The 22252-nt window shown below is 39.4% G+C and overlaps 3 protein-coding genes across 3 annotated transcripts; 1 reads left to right on the top strand and 2 right to left on the bottom strand.

Annotated features, from left to right (window-relative positions):
* Nucleotides 1-6983: 6983 nt before the first annotated feature.
* On the top strand, nt 6984-11505 carry upb1 (beta-ureidopropionase 1). The gene is made up of 10 exons (XM_022754084.1): nt 6984-7211; nt 8366-8537; nt 8677-8764; nt 8862-8956; nt 9032-9190; nt 9282-9451; nt 10152-10233; nt 10352-10394; nt 10706-10860; nt 11258-11505. Exons 1-10 carry the CDS (start codon nt 7108-7110, stop codon nt 11339-11341), a joined length of 1152 nt encoding a protein of 383 aa, XP_022609805.1. The 5' UTR covers nt 6984-7107; the 3' UTR covers nt 11342-11505.
* Nucleotides 11506-12438: 933 nt separating this feature from the next.
* On the bottom strand, nt 12439-16448 carry gucd1 (guanylyl cyclase domain containing 1). Its single transcript, XM_022754097.1, has 6 exons — nt 15896-16448; nt 15672-15756; nt 15270-15435; nt 15070-15161; nt 14722-14963; nt 12439-13755 (listed from the first exon to the last, which is right to left on the bottom strand). The coding sequence occupies exons 1-6, from the start codon at nt 15900-15902 to the stop codon at nt 13664-13666; spliced, it is 684 nt and encodes a 227-aa protein (XP_022609818.1). The 5' UTR covers nt 15903-16448; the 3' UTR covers nt 12439-13663.
* An 858-nt stretch (nt 16449-17306) lies between these two features.
* On the bottom strand, nt 17307-21401 carry LOC111229778 (P2X purinoceptor 4-like). Its single transcript, XM_022756252.1, has 12 exons — nt 21253-21401; nt 20947-21094; nt 20793-20864; nt 19827-19899; nt 19631-19727; nt 19457-19537; nt 19179-19320; nt 18128-18264; nt 17957-18050; nt 17794-17859; nt 17589-17693; nt 17307-17439 (listed from the first exon to the last, which is right to left on the bottom strand). Exons 1-12 carry the CDS (start codon nt 21393-21395, stop codon nt 17407-17409), a joined length of 1191 nt encoding a protein of 396 aa, XP_022611973.1. The 5' UTR covers nt 21396-21401; the 3' UTR covers nt 17307-17406.
* Nucleotides 21402-22252: the final 851 nt, after the last annotated feature.

Below are 22252 nucleotides of genomic sequence, written 5' to 3'. Positions count from 1 at the left end.
TGGGACTAGGGGTCAAATGTCCCCCCTTACTTTTCAAAATACCATTTTGGCCCCTTCACTTTTATTGGTGGATTTTTTTGTATGAAAGTCTCTCTGAACCTTGTTCTCTTACTGACCATTGTCCAAGTGAGAGAAGATTTAAAGATTTAATGAAAATGTTGATGCTCATCTGAGTCTCAGTCAGTTATTACCTTGTGCTCAAAGCAAAAAGCTTCAGAGACAGCAGCGAGTAGAGCCGCGAGTGCTCTGCAGACTAGTTTTGCCCTCGAGTGTTCCTCTAAATTTGGCCCTAAGTTACTGGTGAAGCTTCTTGAGGCTAAAGCAGCACAGTCAAAGTTGTTGTCAGGTAGTACTTTAATTAGTTAATATTATGCTCTCAGTCTTTGACTGTCAGTCAGTCAAAGGTAAGGCAGTAAAGCTCAGTGCTCTTTGTTGTAGTCATGTTACATACATTATCTATCATAAAATAAAGTAGGTTTCAGTAGGTCTGCATTCACAATAGAGATGTTTACTTTGCATTTATTTTTTGTTAATACTGTCATTATTATAGAAAGCACAATAATCAATTCATCTGGTCTAAGACCACTTTCCCATTCACTTGAATGAATCTGTAACTCTGCACTATACTAAACTACACTACACTATACTACACTACACTACACTACACTGCACTACACTACACTACACTGCAGTATACTAAACTACACTACACTACACTACACTATACTACACTGCACTACACCACACTACACTGCAGTATACTAAACTACACTACACTGCACTATACTAAACTACACTGCACTACACTGCAGTATACTAAACTACACTACACTGCACTATACTAAACTACACTGCACTACACTGCAGTATACTAAACTACACTACACTACACTACACTGCACTACACTGCACTACACTGCACTACACTGCACCATACTATACTATACTATCTATTACTGATTTATTGCAGGAATACTAAACTCAACTGGCAACTGGGCTGGACCTGTATTAGCTAAACGCTTTATCATAAAGCACCTGAAGAACCAACTCCCATTTTTTATGTCAGAAAAAGTCAATTAGCAATGACTTGAATAAATCATAATATATAAATAATAAATATGTACATCTGGTAAGATTTGTAAACCAGTGTCATGTACTGATTAACAAACCACTACATTCTTTTTGATTAATTATGTAATAAGAACTAAAACCCACGACATTCTTGTCGTAGAGTGCGTGGACCTGATGGACAGCAGTGGTTCAGTGATGAACTTAGAGGCGAAGCAGCACAGCGAGGCTCTGGCCAGTAGCGTGCTGGTGGAGAGACAATGCTACGTCCTCCTACAAGTCTGCAGTAAGTCCGTCTACTCCGACCTTCAGCAGAACTTTAAATGTACAGATGCCCAGATAAATAAAACATTCTCTCAGTCTCTGGCGTGATTGGTTTGATTCCAAGTTTGAATAGGCTGTCTAAGATTTGGAAAAAGGTCAACAATGATAAGTGACAGCACAAACAAATTATGGTGCTTTTTAATGTTTTAGAGGTACCGTTAATGTTTGACTGACACAATCATTGTCATCTTGCACGGTATAATTGTAACTTTGGAAGGAGAATGTAAATAAACATATATAATAAAAGTTGTTCTTAAGTATATCATATTTTGATTTTGGTGGACATAGACTGTTTTGTGGGAAATGTCTGATGAACTATTCTTGCCTCTCTGTTTTATTGCACATTAAAGTTCATGACTTTACTTCCTTTCAGATGATGATACTGGGGGTCAGAAATACGTGTCTCTCCTAAACAACCACAGCCAGAGTCATCCTGAGTTTACAGGTAAATACAACCATCAACCACACAACAGAGGAGAACATCAATACTGAACCGCACTGACTGACCAGCAAATTTGAAATGGCTCTCTGAGGCCACCTGCTGGTGAAACCCATCTCTACAATTAGAAAGATTTCCACACAAAAAATAAGTTAATTTTGTTTGTCAATTCTTCTGATGCAGAGCTGTTGAGGAACCTGTCAAACCCAAACAAGGGGAGGGACAGAAAGATGAGAGGAGGATGGACACAGAGGAACAATCCGGCCAAACAAACCAGGAGAAAAAAACATCTCTGCAAATAACAAGAGCCACCAAATGAAGTAGTTTCTATGAGTCATGACACTGTTCTGTAGAAACCCTGAAACAAAACCTGATGCATTTACACATAAATAGACCAGGTATATCCTGTATTTATGCATCTACCTATTTAAGTCATCAGTAATAGGAATTTGGCAAATCTATGTTTTCCATTTTACCGACTGAGTTGTAAGTTCTGTAACGGTAAATACCAATTATTATACAACAGTTAGCAATATGATAATAATTTGATTGGACGAGAGGCATTACATGAGTGCTGAGATAGAGTACAAAGCACTGGGACTTTTAACTACGTGTATCACTCTGCTTCACAGGTGTTCTATTAGCTGTTAATCAGCGTCACATTAACGGTCGTTGTCTCTCTTAGATTGTAACAAACTTTGCAAAGATGAAAATGTTTCCAGAAATAACATTTGAATTAAATGATGTCTGGTTGTCAGAAGAGGATGAAAGGAAGAAGCCTGGATACTCCAGCGCACACCTGAGGTAACGTGTAGACAAAGTAGCAAGCTAGTTTGCACTGTGCAGGTCAGGAAAATGTTTGTGTTGCTTAGCAACAGTCCAGTGCCAGTCTATTTGCGGAACTATTTGTGTTGCCGTTGCCAAATAAATGATACAATTAACAAACAAATCATAATCTGTTGTTGCTTATTTAACTAAAATGGAGACAAGCACAGCTGATACACAGCTGATTACTGATATTCAGTACAACATCACAACTTCGAAAAGAAAAAGTTCTCATAATGACGGATACCATAAAATTATAGATTAACTGTTAGATTATGAATGACTGGTTGTTTCACATTTTTATTTCTGTTGGATGCAAATTGTTCGGTTTGTTCTCAGCTACACAGCCATTACATGTGGGAGTTATTCTATAAACTAGATTGTGTGGTACAATCTGCTTTAATTTAGCTGTGCATAACCTTTGACTGTAAACTCTAATGTTATAACTAGGCCAACTTTGAACTTATGAACAGCAGGTTGCAACACTGACAAACTGTACAGACTATGGCTATGTTCGAAATCACTCCCTATTTACTTTGGTGCACCACAGGGTGTAAGTCCATGAGCGAGCCAAGTGTCTGTGGTTAGTTCACATCTGTAACAACAGCAGGACAGAGAGGTGTTTAAACAGTAGAGATTACAACTAGAAAGTTGAATTTAAATGACTTTTAAAAAGAACATTTGTGAGTTTTATGGATGAAGACGAAACTGTAGTTTTTTTTTCTGTGCACACAAAGTAATTGTTGTTTGACTTTGTTAAAATCACAAAGGTATCTAATAGCAACTGCTGTGGTGTGCCTTAGAATATGGAAAACAAACTCCAGGATCATGCTTTATTAGGCATAGTGTTACAGAAGATAGTAGAGAAAAAGTGATGTCAATGTCAACTGTCTTTGTTCTTATATTTTTTATACGCTGTCAGCTCCTGCACCCGATGATACATCGCCTGCCCCTGTAAGGTCAGTTTTTTGTAATTGACCTCACATTTTGGTGTAACTGAAAATCTCTAACTCCTCCACATGCTACCTCATCATCTTCTCCAGGGAGTATTAGTCCTGGAGATCCTGGCATGTACTCTTGTGAATCCCAATTCCCTGCTCTGAAATGTTCTTTTCATGAGTTCTCTGTGTTGGTCTCTTCATTACAAAGGTTAGTTTTGATTTACTGTAGGTCCTGTCTCAGCTGATCCACATGTAACTCGTATTCCTTGGCTTTATTCTTTAGCCTAGCAACCTCAATCTGTGCTTCTTTCAAAGAAGTTGTGGCACTAAAAAGGGTTGAGTGCTTTTAAGTACCTTATGCTTGTATTATGTTTTTGAATCTTCCTTGGTACCACTTTCTGATAAGACACTCTTTATGAGATAAACCCTAATCTAACTAACCCTAACTAATCCCATATGCAAATGCAATATATGTACACACTGAATTTCCATATATGCAATATACAGTATGTTTCTATTGTATATGTACATATAAAAATTGTAGACGAAACCTAACCCTCCATATATTGACATATATATCTAGCCAATACAAATATATACGTTTATGTTTGTATGCTTATATTGTAGACTTATACTGTATGTTACATAAACACATATCCATCCCAAAGCCTCTCAATATATTTTCACATTATAAACAGTAGGGTCCAAAAGTCTGAGACCACTTTCCTTGAATAAGAAGATAGACATGTGTAAAATTAATGAGAAATAAATACAAAAAATAAAACATATATAAATATATAGATTTTTTTATATGTATGTTTTTTAATAAACTTGCATAAATGAATAAAAATATATAAACACATAATTTTTTATATAGAACACACATGTTGCAAGCTTACTGTATGTGTTCCATGTAAAAATGAATCATATAGGTATTTCTTAATATATGTACATATATTAATTGACTGTGAAGGAGTCACTGCTCCAGACTTGTTTGTGTTCTTGCAGATGAGCCCTCGGTCGAGCCAAGTCCAAGTCAGGATCCCCTACATATTTCAACAGTGAGAGGACACCTTTAACACTGTGTGTCTTTCTCTGCCTCTTCGACACCTTATCGTTCTTTTCCTGCTCTTCCTTTTCTGCCTACTCTAATTTACTTTTTAACACATCTAACTGTCCAACAGTCTACAGAACCCTTTTTATTTTGATCCTGGTCAATCAACCAATAAACAGCAAAATATTAGTTTGCAATTCTATGAGTGACAGTGGAATGTTCTTACCAGAAAGACAGAGGCGTTCTGCCTCTGTCTTTCTGGTAAGAATTCTGGTAAAGAGAATTCCTGTAAAGACAGACTTGTCGGTATCCTCTCTCACCAATCCTGCAGTGACTTGACCTCGTCCTCAGGCCTCTGATTCACACTCCTCACCCTCTTTGTTAGAACATAAATTCCTCTCTCTGACTGTACATTGCTGCTTTCTCCATCAGAATTGAGTCCGCTGTCGGTTTTCATTGAGGATCCTCTTCATGACACCAAAGTTGTGGTGGCAATTCATGTCTAGCAAAGACTTAGAATCCAGAACATGTCTTTGAGTTTTATTGGTACACTTGCAGGCGGGCACATGACCCTTCGCAGAGTCTGTGCCAGGCTGAGAGCAACTTCCTCTTACCATAAGCTTGGTTATATGGATGAACAGGAAATAGATGCAGCAGGTTATCAAGACTGTGGCACATTTACTTGCACTTGCAAAACAACTCTATAAATAAATGAGAACATAATTTCGTAACACAGCACTTAATTGCTGACCATAGCATTTAAACTGCTGGTTATTGTATTTTTCCCAAGTGGCAAACTCAGAGGCTGAAAAACGAAGCCAACACAGAAGTCCCCATAGACTCCCATGTTAAAATGTCCAACTTTACAACAGAAATAAACCTGTTTACAGCCTGGTACAGGCAACAAACAGGTTTGGTGTCTATGGCTAATTTCCTCCTTCATGACAACTGTATGGGGGGTGAATTTTTATATAATTCACTTGTTTACATTTTATTAAGGCTTAAAGTTCTGCATAATTGAGGGCATGGCCGCTTGGAGTGACAGGTGGGTGAGTGTATCCTTGCCACAAACATGGTATACACCAAAGTCCCGGCTCCACACGCCACCCTCCTCTTTGCCCATTTTTGGATTAGCCAGGAGTTAGGTGGAGTCAGGTTGTACCAAGATGGCGACAGCAGAGCAGCTCAAACTTTAAAACTGCTCTTCAGAAACCTATGGGTGACGTCACAGAGGCTACATCCATCTTTATTTATATTCTGTGGTTTTTCCTAATGCACTTTCTTAAGAACTACTTTTGGGTTGTCATTGTATTCAGTGTTTTTGAGTTGCAAGTGATGCCATCATTTATCATATGAATTTTTCCGAGAAACATTTGTGGTATTTTAAATACTTTACTGTAAATATTAGGGTAAAAATACAAGTAATACATCATAGGCACAGGGCTACAGCATTAGGCGTGAGAGAGATTAACAGAGTGCAGCAGGGATGACATATTTGTGGACCAACCCGGGAGTTAGCATGACCCTCCACAGTTGTCTTTCACAGGTGCTACTGCAGTAGGCCTCATTAAAGCTGACCACAGTAGACTATATGAGATACATCAGGAGAAAAACACCTGGACCAGCACAAATGGGAGAACACACACCACTGTCATATCAGTCATCACTGCCAGTTTAAAGTTTAAAGGCCAAAAATGAACCTGAACCACCTCCCTCTCTATGGTCACGAGGTCCTGAGTGTCCATGGAGCTGTTCAGGGGGTCAGCAGAGACACTTTTGACAGGAGTCCTTTCGCAGTTGCTCTGAAACAGCCACAGGACAATTTCACTAGAAACATTGTTGTCTTTGCAACACTTAAGGCATAAGGGAAACTGTCTCCTGTGGCAACTTCAAGCCACGCCCCGTCCCATACAGTGTGTTATGATTGGCTGGGTCGTACAAGCCAGCCCACTTTTTCTTCTTCTTTATGTTGCAGCTCATTACTTGGCTATCTGCAGGTCATTTTACACTGAAACCGCTGCAGAAGATACTTTATATATGTTTTTGGTTTTCAAAAAATCACAATTACTGTAATCTTAAAAAATGTTATTTTCACAATCACTTGGGTCGCATTAAAAAAAAAATCCTGCTCTGAATAATACTTAGTACAGTATTTGGGGAAACTTATTCAAGTTACTACTTGTCGCCTGCTGCCTCTGGCAGCCTAATAAAGTTGTGCGTTGCTTTTCTGTGTAAGCCAAACTCCGACAAACAGACTGACTGACAGTGAGTCAGCATAAGGCGGAGAAACTTGGGTCAATTAATGATCAACTTCCGCAAACTGCAGCAGGAGGGTTAAATCTGAACTCAGTCACAGTGCGTGAAAACACTGAGGATTATATAACGAGCGAGTCAGATAAAACGTGTAACGAGACCTGCACCTGCTGTGACGCTGTGAACCCGAAGAAACCGCAGACATGTCCGCGTGTGAGTTTGAATCCCTGGAGAAATCTCTGGAGTCTCACCTGCCGGAGCCTGAGCTCACCGAGGTCAAACGCATCTTATTCGGGAAGGAAACAAAGTGAGTATTTGGCAATTGCAGTGACCTAGACCTTTATACGTTATTGTCTTTCAAATGAATTTGTCCTGGGTAAATTATTCTGCAGCGAGGACTTCAGTCAGAGCTGCAATGTACAACACATACAACCTTTCACCTGGTCAAACACATAATTCCTCAACAAAAAGTTCAAAACTTCACACATGCAGTTTGTATGTCCTCACCATTGTCTATTTGCTACAAACTCAGTAATAAAAACAAACTAGTGCTGCAATTATCTTCATTATCTATTAATCTGTTGATTGTTCTCTTGATTCACTGGTTACTTGCTTGTCAATAAAACATCATAACCTTGATTATTGTACACATCTGGATTATTTTAATTATAAGTTTATCATATTGATTTGTGTTGTATGTGGTGCAATGCTATTTGAGTTTATCATATGATTTCATAATTAGTTGCTGTACTTTATTATTTCATATGAAATATGCAGGTGTAACATTTAAATTGGTTATTTACAACCCCTTCATTGTGGAGCATTTTTGGTTCCCATCTTCCATTGTTTGCAGTGGGACAGGTGTGAATGTGACAGTCTATTGGATGCACATGTCCAGCTAATAGCAGATTAAAGTTGAGTCAATTGTCCTGCCGTGTCAGTGGTGATTATAGAAGACAGTTAAAGAAAATTGTAGCCTGCTTGTCACCCACAGCCCAGAGAGCCTGGAGAACGCATCTGACCAAGAAATATGGGTGACAATATCATTAAATAATGACAAATGCCTGATATATGTTAATTCTACTGGTGAAATATTCAAATTGCTGATGTCCAGCCAACTGTCCAAAACTCAAAGACATTCAGTTTACTACAGATATAATAAAGAAAAGCAGTAAATACAACCAGCAAATATTTGTCTTGATTTTTCTTGATGACTTAACTAATTGATTATTAAAATACTTGCTGGTTAATTTTCTGTTGACCAAGCAGTCAAAGCCTTTGCTTACTTCTCACTACTGACACAAAGCCTGAGACACACAAAGACATTTTAACATGAAATAAAGTATGTATCTATCTATCTATCTATCTATCTATCTATCTATCTATCTATCTATCTATCTATCTATCTATCTATCTATCTATCTATCTATCTATCTACCTTGTGCCCATCATCTGTTACAGGAAGTTGGACCTCCCTCCGTGTGCTGTGGAAGCTGCTTCTGAGCGTGACTTTGAGCTGAAGGGTTACAGGTTTGAGGCTACGCAGGAACAGCTGAGGCCGGCCAGGAAGATCCGGGTTGGACTCATTCAGCACCATGTTGTTCTGCCTACTGACGCCCCCGTCATAGACCAGGTCAGGACTTAGACACATATTACAGACCAAAACACATGCTCAGAGAGACCTATGTGGGGTAGAGATGGACATGATACAGTAAGACATTTGATAGAATGGATTTCTTGAAGTGTTAATCCTCTGCATGTTCCCACCACAGATCAATGGCATGCACAACCGGATTGGTGAAATGGTGGAGGTAGCAGCCATGTGCGGTGTAAACATCGTCTGCTTTCAGGAGACCTGGAGTGAGTACTTTCAGGAGTCACAATCACAGCTGTAAAATGATATTGTAAATCAAATGTTCCCAGTAAAACAGACTGACTGACTGCTTCCTGTCCACAGCCATGCCCTTTGCTTTCTGCACCCGCGAAAAAGAGCCATGGACAGAGTTTGCAGAGTCTGCTGAAGAAGGAAACACCACACGCTTCTGCCAAGAAGTGAGATTACACAGGTGTGCCACACATATGATTCCCTGCAGAACATAGGTCTAAAAACGCTATTTCTATTATTAGCTGGCCAAAAAATACAACATGGTAGTCGTTTCCCCAATTCTGGAGCGAGAGGAGCTGCACAACACTCTGTGGAACACAGCAGTGGTGATCTCCAACTCTGGAAATGTGCTGGGAAAGAGCAGGAAGAACCATATTCCCAGGATTGGAGACTTTAATGAGGTTAGTGGGGGATCTCCGTCAAACTGTATGATCCACAGCAGCTGTGCAGAATTAGGCAAACTGCTTTGCTCACTGTGTTTTCTTTATGCAGTCCACATATTATATGGAGGGCGACACTGGCCACACAGTGTTCCAGACACAGTTTGGGAAGATAGCTGTGAATATCTGCTACGGGCGCCATCACCCTCTCAACTGGTTCATGTACAGTATGAACGGGGCTGAGATCATTTTCAACCCCTCAGCTACTGTTGGAGCCCTGAGGTAAGGGACTAAACAGAGGGAGTATTATTTCTGTCATGGCTGTATTAAAGGGATAGTTTGGGTTATTTGACGTGGGGTTACTCAGCTTCACTCAGCTGACCTGCAGCTGCAGTGTAATACCTAGGCGCGCTTGTGCTTAGGAATTCGTTAGTTCAGCGTTTGAAAAAATGTAGTACCAAAGGACGGGCGTCTAAAACACGTTTTTTTGTGCTGGCCCCGTGCACAGCAACACATTGCTCTGCCAGTCTGCCGGTGTTTCCTGCTGCCTGTCCTAACTAGCAGCGCGCTGATCTTAATCTACTACAGGTAACATACTGACTATGCATGACTACCTCACACCATTGCACGTCAAATAACCTGAACTATCCCTTTAACCTGCACGAGGGCCCCACACTCCTGTCTGTGCACTGTGTTCAGTATTCCTACGCTGGTAGAGTCATGTCTCCATATTTGCTGTGTGATTATTTTATTAAATATTAAGTAGGTCTAGGAACTTAAGCAGACTCCACCTACCTTAAGGCTCATGACAGTTGATAATGTGTTTTAGTAAGGCATATTCCCCAACTTCAGATTAATCAAATTACTGTAAATGAAATTAGTAATGTTATTATCACTTATTGCTGTCGTTATATATTGAAGTTGTCATTTTATATTATTATATTATATTTCCATCAACAATAAAGGTATTTCTTTTCTGCAGTGAGCCCATGTGGCCAATAGAGGCCAGGAATGCAGCAATAGCTAACCACTGTTTTACTTGCGCAATCAACCGTGTTGGGACGGTAAGTCCACCGTAATCTGTCTGTAATCACACACAGATCCTAATGTGTCTCTGATTAATTCACAGCATATGAAGTAATGTTAAAAAAAAGTGTCTTTGCATTCTTGTGTTTGATCCAGGAGAATTTCAAAAATGAGTTCACATCTGGTGATGGAAAAAAAGGTATGAGATTTACCTCACATAAAGATGCTTTTATTTCATTTAAATTGTGACTATGGTACAGTATCATATAGTGAGGGGATGTAGGTGAATATAAAATTACATTGTTAAAGAAATGTATGTGTGAATGTTACTCAACCATGAAACATATAATCCTGTAACCATGACGTTTTGTGCAGTGTATAAGTAATTGCCTTCAACTAGCCCACTTCATTTTACTTCATTTTTTCCCAGTCAGTCAGTTTTGATCCCACATACAGTGACTGTGAAGCTGTAGGAGAAACAGTTTAAGACGGCTCTCCTGACTTTTGCAGCTCACCATGACTTTGGACACTTCTATGGATCCAGTTATGTGGCTGCTCCTGACGGCAGCCGGACCCCGGGGCTCTCTAGAACCCGTGACGGACTACTGGTGGTAGAAATGGATCTCAACCTGAACAGACAACTCAGTGACAAATGGAGTTTTAAGGTAAATTCAGCAAATCCTCACATTTCAGAAGCTAAGATGGACCCATGAAATGTTGCAGTGTCAATGTCAACTCGTTGATAATTTAATGATTTCAGCTCTAACTTTGGATGTTGTTGGCAAGTTTAATCTATAAGCTCTTCATATGTTTTGTTTTTATATAAGCTATATGATATATGTAAAGTAATTATAGCTGTCAAACATTGCTGTGGAGTCAAAAGCACAGTATTTCTCTGAGCTGTGCTTATATACAGTAGTGGAGTGAATGCGGTTACTCTCCACCACTGCTAACAAAGCAACATATTCATGAATTGCACATATGATTTGAGGAGGCACTGATGACTGGATGCAGTTATTCTGCTGTGATAAACATAGCTACTGACTGTACTTTACTTTGCAGATGACTGGGAGGTATGCTGAGTATGCAGAGGAACTTACCAAGGCTGTTAGACATGACTTTAAACCCAACATAGTGAAGGAGTAGAAGACATCCCACAGATTTACTGTACATTAACCGGAGTCCATTTCAGTACTTGTGTTCATTTATTGTTCCGTCAAATCAAAATCTGTAACACGGATTCATTTTGCCACTGTTGATTCTCATAAAACTAAATTCAAGGTCAAACCACAGGCCTGTTCTTCATTTCAGGGTGAGTGAGTTCGCGTGCTTTCATTGTTGACGATTTGACAAACCCGAATTCTTCAGTTCTGAGCAGCAGGATTAAAGTTTTTCTGAAATAGTTGTCAGAGAATTATTATCATACAAATATTGCTGAACAGTGGCTATTGGAGCTACACCTGACTGTTAGGGGATAATGCCTAATGCTGCATTGCAACAGTAGCACAATAGTGATGTCATTTACATAGCTATTTCTATCTTCATGGTTGCTATCTGCTATAAGATACTGGTCATACCAGAGAGGAAAAATCTTTTTTATTTTTTTATTTTAAAAATGTTTTCAAGGTGAACCCCACATATTCTCATTTTCAGATTTGAGACACCGCTTCTTTTTCTTAGGAAGCACAAACAGAGAAATGTCGTTGTAACCATTGATTTAAATGACAGCATGAAGGACTGTGTGTTCATGTACACTGGACTGTCCAGTTAACTGTTATATGTTAGGGTGGTGAAAAACACTCATTTGTCATTTTTAGAACAAAACATTTAGTGACTGCACACAATCCCTCACATAACAAACTGACTTGGGGATACTATGAGCCGATCAAGTTATCAGACCAATAAAAATACAGCATTTAATTATGAGAATTCAATGGGGGTGGGGGTTTGTCATCAAGTTAGTTTCATAAATGATAAAGTTCTTATAATTTACTGTACAGACTTTAGGTTTTCATTTCATAATTAGAAAATGCTTGAGGGAAAATACAGAGGGTACTTCAGCTTCAAACAAGAGCACTTGTAAGAAAAAAAACAAACAAAAACAGATGAATGAAAGGAGAATTAACATGATCAATCTAGTGACATATGAAGAGCAGCTGTTTCTATTCCCTTAATAATGAGATTTACTGCTGTGATGCCTGATTAAACATCCATGCGCCAGGAAAACTGACAAAGATGGAGCATGTGTTCAAATCCTTTAATTGTAACATATAATAAATGCAGATCTATGTTTAATAAAAAATAAAGTTTGTGGTTTCGAATGTGCAGTTTAGTCTTACCAAAAAGCACAACCAGGAATTAACACTTTTTATGGATTCAGAAAAGCAATTTCATGGTAAAATGTTCAATTTAAATAACACATAATTATGTCTGGTATGAAAAGTGTAGTGCAAAAACGTATACATAATACCAAAAATAGAAATAAAACTGAGTGACAATGTGTAAATTAGCTAGTATTCACTGCTTTCCACAGAGAAAATTACACCTTTGTCCTTCCACATAATCAAAACAAGCAAACAATGCATTCACCTCACCAGTATGTTGCCATGGACACAAGCTGTTGAGACATTTGTTTTCCCTGTGAAGTGAATGAAACTGGTGAGTTCATGTTTCATTGTGTCCATCCGCTATCCATGTTCTTCTGCAGGCAGATTGAGACCCATAGACAGACTATGGGAGTATTGCATTGAACTAGTTTTTTCATTTGTTGCGCATGTCACACTTGAGGGCATTAATTACCTGAGACTCTCAAAGCACAACCACTACAACTCCTGTTTTCCCTGTTGATTGAATCATCTGAATAAAAAGTGAGTAGGGGGTGAGTTAGGAGGAATCCTACAAGGGCAAGTGGAGGTGAGGGCGGTGACTACAGATGAATCCCGTCAGACTTCAACACTGAACAGAACAATTACATTTTCTATACAAACTGTCGTCATCATCAGCCCTGAATTACATGAACACTATTTCCTGGTAATTCTAGGTTTTGATTCCCACATTTCATCCACTGTAGTTTCACAAGTCTGAAAGCCTCTGCTCAAAGTCTGACATTTCAGTAGATTCTATCTATGAGCAACTGCAGTCATTAAAATTCAACAAAGACAATAAAATTCATTTGAACTATCTGCTCATGTCAAAAAGGGAAATAAAAAAAATAAATAGATTTTGAATCCTCGCTGTTAATCTATCACGGGTCAAGTAGTACTGACGGTGTAAGAGGGAATAAGAGAGCGGTGATTCTGCAGCAAGTGTTAGAGATCTTTTTCCTGTGAGCAGTCGGGCTTATTAGCACCAGGGGAGGATAGTCCAGGGGATCTGCTGACAGTCCAGGACTGGAGACCTGCAGCAACATGATATCAATACAATGATGAGCTGAGGAAGAGTGAAATCCAAATCCATCATCACTGTCCATCAACTCTCCTTAAAGATGAACAGGATATCCTCATCTGTCCCATAGCTCCGCCGAGCCTCCTCAAAGTTACTGACGCTGGTGCAGCACACCCCTAAAAAACACACATAAACACACCTGTCAGTTCCAAACTGAACACATTACTCATAACTATCAGTCATGGGATTACAAAACCACTTTGGTCCAAAAATATCTCAACAACAATTGGCCGAACAGCCATTAAATTTCATACAAATATTCATTGTTTCCAGATGATGAATCCTACAAACTTTGGTGATCTCTTGACACTGGTGAAGGTTGGTGTTTTGAGTTAAATATCTCAACTACTATTGGATGGATTGCCACAAAACTTGGTACAGACATATTATTAGATAATATTTTATTCCACAAACTATTGCTTTGAATTAATTCAGTAATGGTTTCCAGTACATCCACAACTCAACAGTCTACATTGCTGCCAAGATCAAGACTTCGAAGCTGCTGACCGAAAATGGACTAAAATGTGCTTTCATGTAAGGCCACAACTCATAATTATTTTCATTTTAAATTAATGTGTGAATTGTTTTTTTATTCACTGGTTAATTGTTTAGTCTATAAGATGTGTGGAAATAATCAAAAATGTCTGTTCCAAGTTGTCAGAGCCCCAGTGTGGAGTAGTCTTTATTTATTGTTTTTTTTGTATGACCAACAGTTCAAAAGTCAAATTGTTGTGTAATGCATAAACATATGAAAGAGAGACAAGCAGGAAATCCTTAAAGTTGCAAAACTAGAAACCACAAATGTCCACAAGCATTTTTGCTTGACAAATGACTTAAGACTTCTAAGTGATTATTAACTTTGTTAGGAATTAATTCTCTGTCTATCAACTAATCTCTTTAAATACAGAGAAGAGAAACAGGTATTATGCCGTGTCCCGACCTCCTAACTTCTGACATTGTCTCTTGGTATTATAATTTCATAATATTTTTTTCCCTGTAGCCCATTGTTACTTTATCTGTTTTTTTTATTCAAATACATATACCACATTCAGCTTGTGCTTTGGATATATGAGATTACTTACTATCAGAATACGCAGGGTTGTTGTAGAAAATACAGCCTGTGGTCCTGTTGAAGCCACACACGACCACAAAGTGACCTTGGTACTCTGGCTTCCTACAGAAACACTTCTGACCCACGGGCAGGAAGCAGCAGTATTTGACAGGTGAGGAGCACAGTTCACACGTCAAGACAACAGCGTTGACCAGCACTATGGCAACGTGGCCCTGCTCCAGATGAGACTGGATTTCCTGAACGGTTACGGAACTACAGAGAGAAAAAAAAACACAGATACATTTAACGTTAGGTTTACTTTGTGTAAATCAAAAACAGGTGGCTTCTCCAAGTGAATAATAATTAACAGAAAACTCACCATTTCCTCACCACCACACCTTTGCTCTCTGCTTTGAGGAAGAGCTCATTCACTCTGTCTTCTTCTGTATCAAAATGCTTCTTATAAAAGGACTGCAAACCACACCAAGAGAATAAAAAGACACTGTCACACACACAGGCCTAAAAAAAAAATTCAAATAACTTCAAATTAGGACAGTACCGATAGCTAAGACTATGTACCTGATTCCTAAAACCCTTATCAACGCCCAGAGTCTGCGTGCAAAAGCAGTGTCTGATTCCTAGATGGCACATGAGGTAGGCCAGGTCAATAGTCCACACACTCTCTGTCAGCTTCAGCTCCCAGCATGCTCTCTGAAACTCCTCGTCACAGACTGGGTGGAGGTACCTGCATGATCAGACAGTAAAAGATGTCCGTGAATCCCTTTGAGTTAACTACAGTGCACACTTGTTGCACTTGTAACATTTACAAATGTAAGGCAGTTCAGTGTTACTACAAGGTACAGTTTCAATATGTTTTGTGTAGAGACGATTCATTATTACGAGGACATTTAGCTGAGTACATAATGCATAATGGTCGATATTTTATGATTGAATAAGTAAGCAACTTTACTGGGCACTTACTTCAGGACCATCCTGGAGCAGGCTAACCCACAATCCCAGTGGTACAGCTGCCGAATGACAGGCACATTCAACAGGATGGCATCCTCTGAGAAAACCCGTGGTGTCATTATTACTCTTTGTAAACAACTCAAACATTATTAAAAGTGCAAACTGACGATGCTATACAAAAGCAAACTATGTTAGCTCAGTTAGTATGGGTGTTAACATCGGTTCATGTCACTCACCTGTCATTCTGCTGTAATCTTTCTTTGACAAGCGGCCAACTAGCTAACTCCAGACAAGCTGGTCAGTCTTGTTTACAGCATTGAAAGCTGGGTTGGGTTTCCTCATCGAGGCTAACTAGAAGAAACCAGCTGCCCAACTGCAACTTTAGCTGTTAGGCTAACAGTACTAACTAGCCTGTTTCCTGGTTCGCTGCTGATACAGCGAGGCTAGCTCCTCCACAAGCACCACTACTAGACATACAACGACTAGTTAGTTAAACAAGTAAAGGATAAAAATGACAAAAACTCAATTTTGGCAAGTTTTTATGCCAGCGCTTCCATCTGAAGGGCTCCTCTGCCTGACTCTGTTGTTTGCTAGCATACTGAGAAGCCTCTTGTGTTTGGTCGTCAGCTGAAGCTGTGCTGCCCCCGTGCGGCGCGGGGGAGGCATCGGTCTGGGACTCAGACTTCATATATGGATACAGAGCGGTGACAAATTGAAGGAAAAAATAACATAGCCATAGTGTCTTAAGGTGTTGGGCTACCATGTCCAGTCAAATCACGTCAGTGTTCGTTTGTATAGCGCCATTTCACAACATAAGTTATCTCAAGGCACTTTCCAAATAGAGCAGGTCTAGAACTTCTCTTTAAATATTATTTACAGTGACCCAACAATTCACACCAAGAGCAGGTGACAGTGGCAAAGAAAAACTTCCTTTTAAGAGGCAGAAACTTTGAGCAGAAAACCGGACTCAGGGTGGGCTGCCATCTGCCTTGACCGGTTGGGTTGGCAGAAAGAGAGAGAGAGAGAGAGAGAGAGAGAGAGAGTAAAAGAACAAGACCATGCAATGACATGCAATGATAGTAATATTAATAATAGTGAGTATGGCAGTAACAGCAATAATAATGAAAGCTAATATCAGTAATAATAATAATTATTAATTATAGTAAATTTAGCAAATTTAGCAGCAGGTGTTAAACTGTATCATGGACGCCGTAGGTGGTTTGAAGTTGCAGATCCAAAGTCTACGGCTCTGGAGGCAGGAGGACCTGCAGAGAAAAATGTGCCACCAGACTAGCTTCAGTTCTCCTTGGTATTGATTCTCTGAACTCTATCGTAGGGATGAACACTATTCTTCCTAAACATATTCCCTCATTTGGTGTTTTGATGATGGTGGTAGAGAGCGCTGTGTAACATGTCGCCTTTCAAAATCTCCCATAAGTGTTGAGTTGGGCTGAGATGTGATGACTGTGAAAGCAACAGCATATGATGTTCATCATCTCTATTCAAGGGCTCTGACACAAACCATTCAGTGACCCCTTATGACCCATGGATAGATGCATTGTCATCCACTTATTTTTCAGGTTTTTCCTTTAATTTATCACCCATTTGTAATCTTATAACATTTCTTACTCATACTCATTCTTTACATTTTACATTTAACCCATTTTATTGAAGAATTCAAATTATGCTGAGGACAATTTTTTAGAGCAGGTTCAGATCATGCTGTAGAAATGTCATTGTGACCATGTTACTGAGTTCCATAGGAGGTGCCCATTGACATCTGTAGAAATAGAAAGCATCAGTACAATGATTGACCTTAAGAAAGTACAGTTAATCAATATCCTATTTAATATGAATTACTGCCAGTGAGGAATGTATGTATGTGCTGTATGTATGTGTTAATGTGAAACTGAAGGATTAGTCACTCACTGCTTCAGCCTCAGCATCCTCACTCAGATATGTGGCTTTAAGTTTGCCGTAAAGATCTTTTTTCTTCGTGCATGTCAACATGATCCAGTCAGAAACTACGGGAACCTGAGGTAAAATAATTAAAACACTCAAATTCTGCGTATCATCAGAAAACTTTGTGTGTGTTTTTTTTCTCCATGTTGCAGGACTGAACATGTCTACTCACCAAACTGAGGAATGACAATGCTGCACCCAAGTTCACTATAGTTGGTACAATACTAAACTTCCCAGCCTGCAAGATAAAAGAACCACCCCCAAGGTGTTGTCAATACAAAGAGAACAAACACTTAGATTAAGATGTTGCAACACAAGATGTATTCAGTCCTCACTGTTCCAAATACAATGACGTCAAACCGGATCCCGTATGCTTTGATTAAGGTCCTGGTTTCCTCTCCATCTGGAGCTTTGTAATATTTGGCGAACCTAAAAGCAATGTTCACTTTTTTCAGTTTCGTCAGCTCCATCCATTTATGATAAGGATGTGTCAGAAATAGTTTTACCTGAAGTTGTATCCAGGGGCCACATTATTGACAGGGTTTTTGTTGTCCAGCCTGTGGAAGCTGTACTTGGGGTAACACTTCCCTGCCCACCAGTCCAGGTCACAGCTCCAGTCAATAATAATGCCAAGGATGCCACCCTTTATAAAGGAGGTGGGAGTAAGTCACACTCGTGCAAGTAACAAGAGAGAGTCAAGTCTTAACCTTCAGGTCTCAAGAAAATCCAAGTTACTGTAATGAGAATCAAGAAAGTCAAGTCGAGTCCCTGCTGTAAGTCAAGCAAGACAAGTCAAGTCACTGCTCAGCTCAAGCAAGTCATCAAGCGAGTAAAGTTACAAAATATTCTGATGATCAACCTGTTAAGTTGAATCAGTTAAAGACAGTGGTCGTGAAAAGTTTAGTTTGTTCCACATTAATGAAAACTGTTGCAATCTGACTGATATTTATGTTACATATGTTGTGGCAGAGTCCAGATCTGTGACAGCAGCCACCCACTGCTACAGTTATCATTATCAGTCTTATCATTATCATTCCTCGTCCAAGGAGGTTATGTTTTCACACTGTCTGTTTATTTTTCTGCAGGATTACCTCAAAAGTCCTTCCTTGTAGGTCGCCAGGTTTGTTGACATCACACTAGAAATCACCTGATCATGTTTCAAAAACAAAATGTAACTTATCAATATCTAGAAAAATGCAAATGTTTAATAAAAAAAAGTCAAGTCCATTTGAGTCATCAGTCAAGTGTCAAGTCATGAAGACCAAGTCAAAGTCAAGTGCAGTCTTTTACCAGTTCTTAGTCAAGCAAGTTCCAAGTCCTCTAATTTGTGACTTATGTCTGACTTGAGTCAAGTCATGCGACTCAAGTCCCCCACCTCTGCTTTATACACAATACAATAACGTGTGTTTGAGTGCAGACAAACCAACACCGTAATCACTTGTGAAAGACCTGACGACTGGAAGTCAAGGGACATAAGAGATAAACATGTATGGAAGGTTACATGATACAATAATGAACATCTTGAAAAGTGGTTGTTATATTTAGTTGTGGGTGTACCTTCACAGCCATGTCTTGAAATTCCTCTCCAGCCTCAGAAACAATGTCTTTGAGGCGGAATATGGGGCAGTCAGGGTCTGTCGCACGGCTGAACTGACACCTCTTCAGGTACGAGGAGTTAATATGTGGCAGTATGTTTCTTCTGGAGGAGGAAGGAAGACATGCATGATATAACCGCGCACGATAAAACTGTATGTTTGCATATACTGTACTGATAAGAGCCGACAGCTCTCTACCATGTCTATCTCTTACCTTCGGAAACAGTGCACTGTACTGACCTGTGAAAGTTGAACTTCGGGTATGTTACGCTGTTTTTGATTAACACGGTAAAGTTCTCTGCTGCAGCCAGAAGTGCATGTCTGTGGGACAGGGAAACAACATGTCAAGCAAACCACGATCTACATTGTACTGTACTTTACTTATAAATAAGATAACATTGTATATATTCTTACTGGGGCAGCTCAGTATCTATTTCAAGAGGGCACCATGAGAACACTTGGCAGGTCTGGACAGTTGAGGAATAGTTGACACAGAGTCCTGATTGTATACCTGGGTGGAGAATAAATGCCAGCTGCTGTTTGGTGTATGGTATGACATAAATTTACCTGAATCATTTTAGCATTTAAAGCTGATAGATCAAAGGCCTACCATTGCCCCGAGGATCGCTGTGTCCCTCGGTACAGTCACAGTCATCCGCGCAAATCGTTGATGGACTTGGAAGCTTGAAGAGAAATGGTCACCTGTCAGCACATTAATCAGCGTCCAAAACTGTAGTAACCCCGCTGGCTGTGTGCATGTATGTAACATTTAGATGTGTCACTAAAGTTACTGAAGACATTGAATGTGAATCTGAGACTTGGGCCATGCCAGCACATAAAAACCTGGTTCAAAAGCTTAAACAATCATAGTTCTGAAATGATTCATGGATTCATTGATTTGAAAAAAAAAAATCAGCAAGAAAGTTGATAATGGATAAGACACATGTCACAACTGGAAAAGCACAGGTGTAATTCATACTATTAACAATAGCTTTTTTCCATTTAAGTCTATCAGTAGGCAGTGCCATTTGTTTTGCAAGACAAATCTTGATCTAATGATGGTTCTAAAAGGAAAATTAGGCTCTGTACCACATTTTATGACAATGCTCCCAACAGTCAGGACATTTCACTCAAAACCATAAATGTAAACCTCATGATGGCACAAGAGGAAAAGTCAGAGGAACACCAAAGTCAATATTATTAATAATATTGATTAATCAATAGGATTCATCCCCAATGGATGAATCCTATTGATTGACCAGGAACAAAGCGATGGACACGTCAGAACGGTAGAGAAACACTTGTTGGTTCTAGCTTTGTAAGTGTGAGGATTACATCATCCTCACGAGGATATTAACGGGGTTTGTATCATTGTTTTGACAAAACGAGCAATTCAAAGATGTAACCTTGAGCTCTGGAAACAAACTTACTCGTTGATATGTATTTGATATGCAAGAATTTACAGATTAATCAGCAACGAAAAGAAATAATTAGCAGCAATATTGAAAGATACATTACACATTTACCTAAACTGTGATGACATATTGTGAATCAACAAACCACATCCATGTCTCACCTCAGGACAACGTGTCTGCGTTTGTTCTGGGGTGACAACCATATTTGTCATCACAAAGAAGGAATGGTCACCCTGTTAGACACAAGAGCAGCACAAATGTCACAAGGCAGTGACATACTCAAAGTCATACAGTAGTAAAACACACACATAATACCTTAGGAGGGATAATGTAGTCAGCCACGTCCCAAAATCGGGGGTCCATGTCAGATGCATTGGTTAAGGCAAAACCTTTCACTTTGGTGGTGACACTGCTGATGACGGAGTCCGTCTCCTGGTAGGCCTTCTGCACCACACACACATACCTGCACGTTTACAGTAGGATTATACGTTAACAATGCAATCAGATCACAGGTCACCACACACTTACAACAATAGTTCCTCACTAGTTTAGCTTCACATTCAAATCTCACCAAATACCAAGCCAGTACAATGTTCTGCCACTGATTTTTTTGTTACTCACCCCACCACATACAGCACCACCAGCAGCTGCGTGAACCTGAATGCACATCCTAACCGTATGCTTGGAATAACCAGTGTTTTTGTTGTTTCATAATCAAACACATAATGCAGACAGCCCTGGCAGCAGCCTGCAGACGTGCTCATCGCTGCACCACACACCAGTGATGGACTGTGTCATAACGATAAGTGGACATAGCTTATTCAAATCATTGTATTCAAATAATAGTCACTGCATGAACATGTGACTTCTTTTTAAATGTGCTGCACTGTGGACATAAAGTATGTTAAAACCCTGTATATTTTCTTGGTAAGTTCAGACTGTACTAATAAATGAGTCAGAGATGATTCAGTGCAGATACAATGTCAGTTTGCACAAAGCTGGTCTGCATCAGTCACACACTAAGAAGATTGTACTTGGGTATTGTAGGGCAGATATTAATGACATCTGGTCAGGTTCTACAACTGTAAATTGGATATTTTGGCTTATTTCAGCACATCGTCACTTATATTTACTTCTGATGTTGTAAAATAACAAACAGATAATAAATTCCACTTTCATAAAATAAGTTTAGTTAAGAACTGTCTGCATACTGTGTGGCATCAATTTGAATATCTAAGTTGGTGTACGATGAGGACAGAGGCTACATGTTACCATATACATGATGAGAAGGGAACATGCCACACAGCCCTAACCATGGGTTGTTGATATCACCTGTCACTAACAATCAATAACATAGTGCCACTTAGGACACAAGTTACTGATTTCATGTTGTGAAAGGAGCGTGACAAGAGGGTGAAGCTGTCCCTTTAACATGCAGAAAGTGCACTGCTCTGTAGCAATGACGATACTCAGAGAATACCCTGCAGCAAACACAATGAAACCTTTGTTAAAACAACTCACCACACATTTACCTGCCACTTTCAGATACTCACACTGTAAACTCTAACTGATTAAAAAGCTTGTAAAACCAAGCCTCCACACTGAAGATGGTATTAGCTCA

Source organism: Seriola dumerili, unplaced genomic scaffold, assembly GCF_002260705.1.
Source record: "Seriola dumerili isolate Sdu_G_001 unplaced genomic scaffold, Sdu_1.0 BDQW01000017.1, whole genome shotgun sequence".
Taxonomy (NCBI): domain Eukaryota; kingdom Metazoa; phylum Chordata; class Actinopteri; order Carangiformes; family Carangidae; genus Seriola; species Seriola dumerili.
The sequence above is the reverse complement of the archived record's forward strand: the minus strand, read 5'-3'. Positions and strand labels throughout refer to the sequence as shown.